Source organism: Vigna radiata, chromosome 4 (genome assembly GCF_000741045.1).
Source record: "Vigna radiata var. radiata cultivar VC1973A chromosome 4, Vradiata_ver6, whole genome shotgun sequence".
Classification (NCBI taxonomy): domain Eukaryota; kingdom Viridiplantae; phylum Streptophyta; class Magnoliopsida; order Fabales; family Fabaceae; genus Vigna; species Vigna radiata.
The window spans coordinates 14068757-14083020 of NC_028354.1; the positions used below are offsets into that span (position 1 = coordinate 14068757).

At 34.0% G+C, this 14264-nt stretch overlaps 1 protein-coding gene across 1 annotated transcript in view; it reads right to left on the reverse strand.

Moving 5' to 3' along the window:
• Window positions 1-14264, reverse strand: part of LOC106758566 — a 56466-nt gene that overhangs the window by 34156 nt on the left and 8046 nt on the right. The window contains exon 4 of the mRNA XM_022779886.1: window positions 5437-8496. Coding sequence (XP_022635607.1) covers window positions 5437-8430 — 2994 coding nt within the window. The 5' untranslated portion in view covers window positions 8431-8496. The remainder of the gene's footprint in view (window positions 1-5436; window positions 8497-14264) is intronic.

Genomic DNA, 14264 nt, shown 5'->3' on the forward strand with positions numbered 1-14264 from the left:
TTTTATTTTAGATTAGAATTTTTTTATCGAATTTGATAGAATTTGAAAATGAAAAACCTTTGTTTTTTTTATTTTGTATAAATACTTGAGCCGGATGAGAGGAAACCTTCATGTCCGTTTTTGAAAGAGGGAGATCTTATTGGATTGGATCCTATCTAAATTTTTCGTTTGCTAGACCCGTAGTCACTAATAAAAGGGGTTGAAGGTGTTATACTTTTTTATTTTTCCAAGAGTGCGTAATTGTCAAAGAGGTGTGGAGCACATTAAAGAATGAGTTTCAAGAAAGTGTAAAGAGGTATAATGATCACTTTGTCAAAAATTTCTTTCAATCAAAACAAAAGGTTAAGGTCTCAAAATAAAGGAAGCGGAGGAAAGAAAATAGAAAAAGTTCTAGATATAAATAAAACATTATAGAAGCTTCTCTAATTCCAAATGAGATAAATATCTCCATGTGACATTTGCAAGAAGTCAAGTCACTTGGAGAAAGAATGTTGACATTGCAAAAAGCCACGGTGTCAACACTATAAGAAATTTGAACTCATGGAGAATAATTGTCACGGAAAAACATGTATCGAATTTTAGTCTAGATTCTAATGACGGAACAAATGGAAATTGGTTCTTGGATTATGGGTGCAATAACCACATGGCCGAAATAAGAGCACTTTTAGGGTGTGTTCACTTGGAGGTGATTGGGGGAGAGTAATTGAGTGGATTTGAGAGAATTTGAGGGTAATTTTTGTTGTTGTTTATTTGAGTGAATTTGGAGATAAACGAGAGTGGATTTTGAAATAAAGTTTGTGAGAATTGGTGTAGGATTTAGTTTATATGACAAATTAAAAAAATTTACTTTAAAATTCACTCTCGTTTACCTCCAAATTCACTCAAATAAATAACAAAAAAAATTATCCTCAAATCTCCTCAAATTCACTCAATCACTCTCCCCCAATCACCTCCAAGTGAACACACCCTTAGGGATATTGGAAACTTTGTTAAATTCAATCAAGAAACAACGCACTAATGGAGTCAAAAGGAAGAGGTATTGATGTGGTGGAAACATAGAAAGGTATGTGACTAAAAAAGATGTTTGTTCCTAATCTTAGAGAAAATCTCTTAGAGCTTTGGCTAAATAATGGAGAAAGGGTAATAGATGAAATTAAAATGTAGAAATGAAATAGATCATTTTATACTACCTGACATATGTAGCTTACCTTTCGAGTGATCTTTAAGTCAAAGTAAATGAAGTTAATGTTAATTGTACTATATGAATGGACGACCAACAACACGGTTTGCGGGAGGACACCGACCGGTAAGCATTCAATAGTATTAATGGGCAATTAAGGTGAGTAATTACTGTATCATATTTATTGCTTTTATGGTTGATTGGCGAGGAATATCAGTCAAATTACATTGGATATAATTAGTAAATCATGAGACATAAAATATACTACATTAAACGACATTTAATGGGCTGGACAATTGCAAAGCCTATAAACACAAGGTGAATGATTAGGTAAGATCATCTAACTCCAGAATCACATTGAGACCTTAAGACACGTATCTGACTTGAGCGTCAGAATTTTTCTACAGGTTCACCCCCCCCGGATGATAGAGATTAACCGATCGGAGAAGAGCAACGCTCCGAGAAGTGGATTGCGTGGTTCACATAAGAGAAGAGAAGAAGGAGCATCTTGGAGAAATGTTGACCTCAGACCCCGTTCGACCGAAACATTAACTTTCAATTAAAACTTGTCTTTTTCTCTTTTGAAGGGTTATCTTTGGTATGCTGGTTTCCTTATCGATAACCCTCTTCTATTACATATTTCTTGGATTATGAAGGTTATCCATTATTGTAGTACCGGGGTGTGACAAGATGACACCCTTTGGATTAAGTAAAAGTGTTGTTCGTATCAAATTTTAAAGTCAATGGGTTGGTAAAATTTTATTTTGTTTAATTTTAATTTCATTATAATGAACATGATGTATAAAATATTTTGAAAATTGTTACTATGGGCTTATAGTCAACCGATTGAATACAAGGACAAGCTGGATGGAAAGGACCAAACGATTGATGTACAAGAAAGCGCCTCACAGCCGCTCAGTCCCGACAAAGCAGAGTTAAGGCGCAATTAATGGTACAACGACTATTGATGAGTGATTAAGGTTTGCATTAATGATTATTAAGAGGTAAATTAATTGGTCAGATTCTTATAAACTCTATAAATAGGGGTTTAATTTCAAAGTAAACACACTTTTACTCACCATTGAATTACTATAGACCTACAGAGAAAGATTCTGACTTGAGCATCGGAGTGTATTCTGCAGGTCGCCCCTCATACACCGATCGGTTACTCGAAACAAGGAGCAAGGCGAACGTTTGACACACAGGACCTTTACTAAGACATCATCCTCGTCCCATTTCAGCAGAAACATTTTTGCGCCCACCTTGGTCTTTTGTAGGAGGTATTGAACAATGTAAAAAGTTGTCTCTCATGTATTGAATTAAGGGAAACTCTCAGGTGTTGCATCACACGAAAGCAATAGAGGAACGAGGCAGGAGTAGGACGGAGGGAAAGAGCGGTACAGGCAACCGAGAACGCCACTTAAAGGCCCAACCGTTCAAGTAAAGTTGGGTAGGACCTACATTGAGCTCTCGTAGAATGCCCATTTGAAATTCGGAGAAGGGTAGAAGGACCTTCAGGTCCTGAAATAATTTTGAATAAGCGTAGAAGAAATGTAAGGCATATGCTTCTCGACCGTGGCATGCCCGCTCAGTCATCTGGCATACGGCTATTTTAAAATAGTCTGCATCCACCGCCGCTTTCACCAAGCTAATCCCGTTGAGCAGCTCCTTTATCGGATGGACAGAGTGGAAGGAGGAACTGTATTGCTTAACCTTGTGGTGAACCCAGTCATAGCCGACGACAATGGGTCAGTTTCTGCACCTTCTGTCCCAGGCCCCGGTAAAGTCGATGTTGATGCTTACCTCCTCATCCTCGTTATCCTCAAGGAGGTGTGCAGAGTCCTCACTGCCCATGGGCCTGGCCTGATTGCCGGCGGGAGAGTTTCTCTAGTCAATGACACCCAAGGTGGTAGAAGAGGATGTGGTAACATCGAAGTCAGCGTACCCCTCGCCTTCTCTCCCAACAGAATCAGAAGCACTTTGAGAAGGCATGTTTACCTCAGAGCAGATGGTTGAAGCTTTTGGAAGGAGGAATAGCGAGAAAAACGTTTGGTAGATAGAGAGCTCGAGGTTAAAATGGAAAATATGGGATGACCCTTCCACTATTTATGGAGGGGGAAGGCGGTTCATTAAACCCATATGGGGCATCCAAAGGGGAAAAGATCTTACGGTTCAAATGTTGTGACATTATGTTTTCCACCTTTTCGCGCCCTTTTTACAACTTTGACTCTTCGACTTTCGTTCTTCCCGCCATTTTGCAGATCCTGAAGGGACGTGATGTTTTGTGAACTGTCATGACTTAGGAAACTAAAGAATCCTAAGTCGATCGATGAAGACTAAAACCCTGCGCAATATCTAAGATTTTGCTAGGGCTTGGGGGGCTTATGTTACTATGGGCTCATAGCCGACCGATCGGATGCAGGGACAAACTGGATGGAAAGGACTGAGTGGTTGATGTGCAAGAAAGTGTCTAACGGTCGTTCGGTCCCAACAATAGTTGAGCAGAATTAAGGCGCAATTAATGGTACAACGGCTACTGATGAGTGGTTAAGGTTTGTATTAATGATCATTAAGAAGTAAATTAATTGGTCAAATTCTTATAAACTCTATAAATAGGAGTTTAATTTCAAGATAAACTCACTTTTACTCACCATTAAATTACTATAAGCCTACAAAGAAAGATTCTGACTTCAGTATCGGAGTATATTCGACAGGTCACCTCCATACATTGAATGGTTACTCAGAATAAGGAGTAAAGCGAACGTTCGACATACAAAACCTTTTCCAAGACGTCATCCTTGTTCCATTTCAACATAAAGAGGAACTTGCATGTATTTACGGATTATTTAGTATGTAACTTATCCTATATTATTTACAATTTTTTTTTTATGTAATTCACCAATGAATTATGTCCTATGTAACATAACTATGTATTTTGAATAAATTATCTACCAATTATTTTATATGTAACTTACATACGCATTATTTCATATTTATGTAACGTTTTATACAGTTTTTTTTTTATGTAAGATTAATGACGTCTATATTACATGCAGATTTTTTTATACGTAATCCGTGAGTAATATCTAATTAGATACGGATTTTATGCAAAGTACTGATTTTGTCCATAGAAAAAATTGATTTTTTTTGTTGTAGTGGGAAGTCGTAGATTGTCCATATGAAAAAGCATAAAGCTATGTTGGTAGCAATCTAGAATTGCCTATAACTAGACATTCACCTATAGTATAACTAGACATTCACCTATAGTTGCTCACCTGAACACAATAGCTCTAATAGCTCTTTTAACACACAAAAGATGGAGCATTCACTAGTTGGATTTCAAATAAGTTTTGTAAATGATGTTTTTGAAGAAGAAATATATGTGGTGCAACAAAGAGGATTTGTAAGCAAAGGTGATGATGAAGCTAAAATGCTAAGGCTAAAAAAAAGTTCCATATAACTTAAAACAGTTCCTCCAAGAATGAGTCAACATTATACATAAGGACTCAATTTGTTGTTTCTCATAAATGATCTTATCTACACATAAAACAATAGAAAGATGATGATGGAATTCAAACAAGACATAATAAAAACAATCAATATCACCAACCTTGAATTGATTAACTACTTTCTCGACATAAAGGTCAATCAACAAAAAGAAGCAATATTTATCTCAAAAAAAATTTACACCTTACCAAATAAGTTCAAGATGCATGGTTTCAAATATGTTTATATGTACACACCTCCCTCCCACTCTCCTCCTCTCTCGGTATATATATATATATATATATATATATATATATATATATATATATATATGCAAACACATTACGAGAGCAATCTAAAAAAATAAGTTAAAGATTCTTTTTTCTAAGAACCTACTATAGAAAATTTCTGAAAAATTATAAATCATTGTAAGTCTCTCTGTATAAATATAGAGGCTTATAATGATTTACAATTTTATATATCACATACATATATATATTTCATTGTATACAAGTTCATAAACTCAATACAGTTTCTTTCCATTAGAGCAGTTATTTAAAACTACTCCATATTCCTCATCATCTCTAAAGTTTCCTTCTATAATATATATTTACTAAATTACTATTCACCCCAGAAAACTCGCCAATCTATCCTAATATTCTAACATGAAAAAAATTACATGAATAGTATTTTTATGCTTCTTTTAAGTCAATAATAACATACAAACTAAACATTAATTACACATGTAATTATGATAAGGTTTTACGTACCTTTTCATTGAAGAGTGGAAGGCAAGAATTGTTGACCCCATGCTCAGCGTTATTAACAATATTTGTGTTCTCCTGACCTTGCAACAATGGTACACTACCAAGCATCTCATCAACGCCATATAAACAAATAAATGTTGGTAAAGACTTTAATGTTAATTGTCGTAACTTGGGAAACTCAATCTTCTCATCACTCATAGTTTCAGTTTTTCTTTCTTTTGAAACTATCTCCTTCAAAGAATCACAGTCACACACTTCAATTGTTTCAAGCTCAGTAAGGAGTCTAACCATGCAAAATGGAAAAAGGTTTACCAATTTAATGCATGTTTGAATCTTGATGACCTTTAAATTGCGGAAAGAGGTCTCCACAAGCTGATTGTCACATATTATTTCCAAATTATCCAATTTGTAAAGCCATACGGACTCTAATTTGGGAAAAGCGATTAAAGAGTGAAACCGCTCCCTTGGATTGATAATATACTTAATGCCAAAATTGTTAACAATGGATAAATGTTTCAAATTTGGAAATCCTTCAACATTTAATTCATAGAAAATATCTCGAACATCATTGAGTTCTCCTAGCAGCAAACATTCAACACTTTTGAATAACATTTTAATCCATTTTTCATAATGAATATCAATACCTTCTTTTAGCTCTAATGCCAAAAATTTCACCTCTTCATACTTGTCAGGGACTTTGAATTCTCCCACTGTAAGCAAGTTAAGTAAGTTGAATTCACCAATGACAATCTTGTAACTATTCAACTTGTCCAAAAACAAGTTCTGCGGAAAATGGGCATAACTTTGAATGTGTAGTTCTAGATTTTGCAAGTGATTCAAGTGCCTCAACTCAGATAGACTAGCATTTTTACTTTCCGTTTCCTCAGCCTCCCATAGAATCAGACTCTCTCTAGTATAAAATTCCTCTAGAATGTTCATCCTTGGTATGATACTGGAAGGTATTTGTCTTAGTTTTGGGCAATTGCTTATGTCGAAAAGCTGAAGCTTATCTAATTGCCCAAATTCAAGAGGCAAACTTTCAATATTAGATCCTGAAAGACTAAGAATTCGTAAACTCTTTAACTCACCAATGATTGATAAGTTCTTTCTTAAAGTGCATCTCTCCAAACAAAGCATTCTTAGTTTTTTTAGGCATTTAATTGATGAAGGTAAGCGAGATAGATTAACACCGGTCAATACCAACACTTTGAGTCGAATCATAAATTTAAAAAGGTAATCTGGTATTTTGAAAGATTCAGTGATATTGTCAATATGTAAGACTTCAACTCGAGGACAGTGTAATCTCTTAGGAAGCTCATCTTTGATGTCACAAGAGTGTAAAAAAATGGCAGTGTACCTTTCAAAGTCATCTTCATGAGGCCACTCGTCAAGTATGTCATTTTTCATAAAAAGCACTTGTTTTTCTTTGCATATTGAAAGAGCATAACCTCGCACAATGTCATGCATGTTGAAGCGATCAATAGAATAACTTCTCACCAACAAACTAGATTCTTCTAGTTCTTCTATCATCTTCTGTACCATTTTCCTGGCATCTGTAATTGTTTGGACTCCTTGAAGCAAATTCAAACCAATGCAAAATTTGACCAAATCCATAATCAAAGCATCATTTCCCATTCTTGCACACTGTAAGAACATACACTTTAGCTGCTCACTTTTTAGTTCATCATAGCTCAACTTTATAGAAAAATCAGTAAATCCCAATTCTTCTGTAAAACTTTGTCTTTTAATTTTTTGACAAATATTCTCCCAAGCGGGTAAGCTTTTATTCTTCAGTGTCTTTCCTATGGAAACTAACGCCATCGGAAGTCCACCACTCCATTTTGCAATTTCAATAGCATTCCTATCAAACTCTGAAATTTTTACATCAGCAACTTTCTTAACCAAAGTCTCTGCCTCCTTTTCATTAAGGCCTTCCACCAAAAAGGTCGAGCTCTCTTGCACACCCATTTGATCACATAATACTTCTTTTTTTCTAGATGTTAGAAGAATTTTGCATCCTTTGTAACTGTTGGATGGCTTTTCCTTTTTCATCTTATTCAAATCAACTTTTAACGCCTCATTATTTTCTGTCTTATTATAACCAAAGTTGTTATCTATGTCATTGGCATCCCGTCGGCTTGCATCATCTTCTTCTTCATCATCACATGAAATCCCAAGTCTATTCAAGTCCAATCGATCCCAAAGATCATCAAGGATAATAAGGGTGTTCTTTTTTTCTTTCATTAACTTCTTTCGAATACGATTCGCTCTAGCAATCTCATTTTTATCTTCTAATGTGATATCTAGCATGCCAGCAATTTGTCCTTGAATTTTTTCGAAATCAGGATTTCCTGTAATATTTGCTATGATCACTCTCTTGAACAACTTTTCTTTAGCTTTCTTAGCAATTTCTTTAACTAAAAACGTCTTACCCATACCAGAACGCCCATAAACTCCAATCATATCAACTGTTGAGTCTTTCAATTTTTCCATAATCTCCTCCAATGTTCTAGTTCTAGATGCAAAACTCACATAACCACTGTTTGAAAAAGCATAATCATCGGATGGGTATTCTTGATACGAAACTTTGTCAAATTTCTTTTTCCAAAGTCCATCTTCTATGATTTCCTCTACCATCTTTGTAACTTTTCTACCAAGCTGATACTTCAAATGGAAGTTATTTGGAAGGAAACCATTTGAGCATATTTTCATAATCTCCTCCAATGTTCTACCATCTTTGTAACTTTTATATTTTTTTATCTTCTCATCCATAAGCTTTAAGCAACGTTGAACCTCATTTTCAATTTCTTCTGCATTTTCTAGTGCTTTATCAACATTATGTTGCAGGCTCTCCCTGTTACCTTCCAGTTCCTCAACGTAAGATTTCAACTTTTCAAATTTGCTTTTGTAATTAAAAAAGTAGCCCCATTGTTTTTTGACCACTTGTCCTAATTTTTTCAGAAAACTCTCAGTAACTGCAGAAACAACTGGATCCATGCTCCTTTATGAATGAACACTTTCGTCTTGACTTTATGCTTCCCAATACTGTTAGTATTTTTTTTCCTAAATATTGCAAATGCAAATTTTCAAACAGAAAAGGAAATAGATAAAACATTGAGCAAATAGAACGAATGAAAGGTGGCACATACTTTTAAAAGTTCCTCTAAGAAAATCATACAAACCAAAATATGTTTATAGATATAAGAAAAATTTATAAATATAGCCGCAATTAAAAAAGTACTAGAGAGTTGTTAATGCAAAAAATTTGTACAAGTAACATTTACAGTTGCTGGAGTGATGCCAATTATTTCCAATTGAAACTTTTTTTAGCTGTCACTAAATGTTTCTATATTACTTTTATTTTGCTGGTATAAGATGGGTTAAAACTAAAATGATATAGCTGTAAGTATAAGTTTATGATCTCTACTTTTAGCTCGGTCATTGTTTATTGTGCCTTGTTGAAATTTAAGAGTATTAGAGACAATTTTCAGATGCATGAAAAGTTACAATTATTTATGAAAAGTTACCATTCATGAATAGTTATAATTATTCATGAAAAGTTACCATTCATGAATAGTTACAATTATTCATGAAGAGCTATCATTCATGAAGAGTTACAATTATTCATGAAGAGTTACAATTATTCATGAAGAGATGTAACTAATTAGAATTTGGTATCTTTTGGATTTGAAAGATGCCTAATCAACATCTATATAAAGGGATCATGTGCTATACTGAAATTCATTCTGTCATTCTATTAACACACAAATTAATTCTTGAGAATCATATTCTTGTTTAACCTTAATATTAAGGATGAGTATCATCGTTGTGTTTCTTCTTTGTATCTCAAAAGCGGATTTCGTGATCCCCTTCACTCTTATAAGGAACGAAATATTGCTTTTAGGAAAGTGTGTATTCACGCCTAGAAGAATATATCAAGTCTACATTATTGTTCATCTTGTTTCCCTAAGTTCTTGGAAAATTGTTCCAACAGTCTAAAAACAATATTTTCTCTAAGATGACAACAATTCGTGAGATGTCTGCAAACTTTCACAAGTTAGACAAGTTTGAAGGCGTTGGTTTTTTACGATGGCAAAAGAAGATGCATTTCCTTCTCTCGGCTCTAAATGTGGCATATGTTCTAAGTTCTCCCTAACCCAAAGAAAGCGAAACTGAGACATTAAAGGAATAACAAAAAAGGAACAAATGGGAGAATGATGATTATGTCTGTCGTGGTCACATTTTGAATGGTATGTCTGATCCTTTATTTGACATATATCAATATGTGGATTCTACAAAGGAACTTTGGGATCAACTTGAAAGCAAATACATTTCTGAAGATGCATCAAGCAAGAAATTCCTGGTTAGTAATTTTAATAATTACAAAATGATTGATGCTAGACCAATAATGGAACAATTTCATGAAATTCAAAGAATCCTAAGAAGTTTCAAGCAACGTAAATTGCAATGGACGAGACATTTATTGTTTCTTCTATAATTGACAAACTACCACCAAATTGGAAAAATGTTAGAAATTCTCTAAAACATAATAAAGATGATATGAATGTTGAACAATTGGCTGCTCATCTTCGGATAGAAGAAGGGATTCGTCTGCAAGATGGTCAAAAGGATTTCAATCATCCTAATTCTTCTACTGTTAATATGGTGGAAGATGGAAAAGCAAAAACAATACCAAATAATAAGAAAATGCCTCATAATTTCTATAAAGGAAAGGTGAACAAAAATTCAAAATTTGGTAAAGAAAGTCAACAAGTCAATTGTTGGGAATGTGGCAAGCCTGGTCATTTGAAGAGGGATTGCACAATCTGGAAAAGGAAGATGGCCAAGAATGGCGGTAAACAAGGTCAAGGCGAGTCTAGCCAAGGCCAACCGGAAAAAGGTATTTGTACACAAATTGCACATAATTCTGTTTTGAATTTTGTGGAGATGGTTTCTGAAATCTTTTGTGTGCAGACTGATGATTCATGGTAGATCGATTAAGGGGCTTCAAGACATGTTTGTAAATATCGTTGTCTATTCAAAACCTTTAAAGAAGATGACAACGAAGAAGTTCTTTACATGGGAAATGATTCTATGGCTAAAGTCCTCGGTGTTGGACAAGTAGAAGTATTACTTAGCTCTGGAAAATCACTTGTTTTAAGAGATGTATTATATATATGCTCCAGAATTAAGAAGAAATTTAGTGTCTGGAGTAATCTTGAATCGATTGGGATTTAAATTGGTATTTGAATCTGATAAATTCATATTATCTAAGGGTGGTGTATTTGTTGGACTAGTATATCTTTGTAATAATATGTTCAAACTAAGTGTAATAAATGATGTGAAAGACTCTGTTTATGTTGTCAATCATGATTCTTCTTTATGGCATTTTCGTCTTGGGCATGTTATAGGAAATTATATTCAATGTCTAAATTTGATTTAATTCCTCCTTTTGATTTGAACATAGAAAAATGCAGAACATGTATGTTGACAAAGATAACAAGAAATCATTTTCCTAATATTGAACGAAATTCAACATTGCTCAAATTAGTGCATACTGACTTATGTGATTTCCATAATACACCTTCATTAGGATATAAGAAATATTTAATAACATTCATTGATGATCATTCTCGATATTGTTATTTTTATCTTTTTGCTTTCTAAGGATGAAGCCCTAGAAAAATTTTAAAGTTTATAAAAATGAAGTAGAAATACAACTAAGTGTTAAAGTTAAAAAATTGAGAACGGATAAAGGTGGTGAATATTATGACCCAATTTATTTTCAATCTATGGGTATTATACATGAAACAACTACAACATATACACCACAACAAAATGGTGTAGCAGAAAGAAAGAATAGGACCTTAGAAGAAATGGTCAACTTCATGTTGTCTTATTCAGGATTAAATGAAGGATTTTGGGATGAAGTCATGTTAACGGCTTGTTATATTCTAAATCGAGTTCCAACGAAAAGGAATGAAGTAACCCCATATGAACTTTGGTATAAAAGAAAGCCAAATTTTAATTATTTCAAAATTTGGGGTTGTAGGGCAATTATAAAAGTGCCAGAACCCAAACGCAAGAAATTGGGAGAAAGGGGAATTGAATGCATCTTCATACGATATGCTGAATATAGCAAAGCATATAGATTCTATGTAATAGAACAAAATGACTATGTATCGCTTCATTCAATTATAGAATCAAGAGATGCAATATTTGATGAAAAGAGGTTTTCTTCAATTCCTCGTCCAAAGGATTTAACTCCTAAAACTAATATTGAAGGTTTATACCAAAACTTAATTGATCAAGGATCAAATGATCAAACTCTAAATCAGAGTGATGCTTCTGCATCTCAACTTAGAAGAAGCAAAAGGGCAAGAAAAGAGAAATCTTTTGGCTCAGATTTTCATGTATATTTAGTTGAAGGTACAAGAGATGGTATCTTAACAAAGTTCTCATATTGTTATAATATAGAAGAAGATCCATTGACATATCAAGAGGCCATAAGGTCTCAAGATGCAGCTTTCTGGAAAGAAGCAATTAATAATGAGATGGAATCTATCCTGGGAAATAACACATGGATCTTAGTTGACTTACCGCCTAAGTGTAAGCCAATAGGATGTAAATGGATTTTCAAAAGGAAAATGAAGGCTGATGGAACTATTGTTAAGTTTAAGGCACATTTAGTGGCACAAGGTTTTAGACAAAAACCAGGAATCAATTATTTCGATACATATGCATCAATGGCTAGAATATCCACTATAAGGTTATTGATTGCTCTTGCAGGAATTCATAAACTTGTAATTCATCAAATGGATGTCAAGACAACGTTCTTGAATGGAGAATTAGAAGAAGAAGTTTATATGACACAACCGGAAGGTTTGTTATGAAAAACCAAGAACACAAGGTATGTAAATTGATTAAATCCTTGTATGGGTTGAAACAAGCGCCAAAACAATGGCACCAAAAGTTTGATGATGTTGTGTTATCAAATGGTTTCAAGATAAATAATTCTGACTAGTGTGTGTATAGCAAATTTGATGACAACGACAATGGTGTCATAATCTGCTTATATGTTGATGATATGCTAATTTTTGGAACAGATGTTATATTGGGTATAAAGATTAAAAGAGAAAATGAGAAATTAATTTTGTCTCAATCTCATTACATTGAGAAAGTACTCAAGAAATTCAACAATTATGAATGCTCTCTTATTTCAACCCCTATGGACCCTAGTTTAAAGATATTACCTAATGGTGGTAAAACAGTTTCACGACTGGAATATGCAAGGGTAATAGGATGTTTAATGTATGCAATGAAAAGTGATGAGTGGTTATTTCTTGAACTATATTTAGTTTATTGCACTTAAATTAACCAGGGAATTGTGTTTAATTGTCNGTTATTTCCCCGTTTTTCGAATTCTGCTTAATTTGGTCGAAAATTTGTAATTGTGCTAATTTGGGTTTTCTGAGCTGATTAAGTGTATTTTGGTTGCAGGGAAATTTTGGGAAACATCAATTGGAGCATTAGGGATGGTGACATAATTATTCAAGACTCAACATTTAGCCATTTTCATTTTTATAAAGTTGTATTTTCGTTTTTTTAGAAACCTTAGTTATATTAAGTGCATTTGGGCCCTTTTGTGGCAAATTTTGTAGAAGCCCAATGTGTGGGACACTTTGCACCAAAACCCTAGGTTTTTAGGAGGTGGACCCCACCTATTTTGTGAGTTGGAAGGTATTTTCCTAGGGAATTGCCGAAACCAAAAAAAAGACACTTCATACTACACTTTCATTTTGCTTTTGGCCTTGTATGAACTCTCTTGGGAGCCTTGGTATGCTATTTTCGTTTTCTTCACTATGAATGAGCAAGATCACGTTTTTCTTCTTCTATTATGTGCAACAATGCTTGTTCTTGCTTGATGGAATGAAGCTCTACCATTTCTCTCTTTAGATTTTCGTTTTGANGGTTGAATGCTTGAGTTTGAAGCTTCTTCTTTGCTTTTTCATGGTGGTTTCTTTGGTGGAAGGGAGACCCATTGTCCATTTCGATTTTCTCATCATTTTGCTGCAGTGATTTCGAATTTATCTTGTGTTTCTTGGATTGGAGGATGAAAATGGAGTTATTGTCAAGTTTGGTAGTGAAAAAGGCTTAAGTTGGTGCATGGGTATTGTGTTCTTGAGCCATTTTCTTCTTGCATTTTGTTCTTGATGTTTGAAAACATATTTGGAGCTGGATTTTATGTTTAATGATGGTGGCTGGACGGTGCAGTAATGGAAGTTAAGTGTTTGGTTTTGTTTTGGTCAAAAAGTTGAAGAAAAGTAGTGCTTGAAGTTGGATTTATGAAGGTGGAACTTGGTTTTAGTGTTTTTGAATGAGTTTGCAAATGAACTTTGATATGGTGGGAGTGTGTTTCGGTTCAGAGAATGGAAGAAACAAATTGAAAGCTTGGTTGTTGAAGAAAAACGAAAATGGATTGAAAGAGAGAGAGAAAATGGTGCATTAAAGTTTTTACCCGATTTGGTCAAGCACAAATGGAGCTACTTTTGACTAAGGAAACATTTCCTCTTTAAGTTTTGTCCTAAAGCTTGTTTAATTACCCCTTTGTTTTGCATTAATTTGCATTGTAGGATTAGTTGTTTTTAATTTCTTTAATTTAGTGTTGCATTTAATTTAATTTAACTGTGTTTAGATATTTGTTTAGTCTAGTATTTGGTTTAGCATTTTCACTTTCTGGACTCGATTTTAAAAAAATAACTGCAACCTGACCAGAGCTCCAAATGTTACGTTTTATATATCAAATGAAAGATAATTGAGTCTACTTTCCA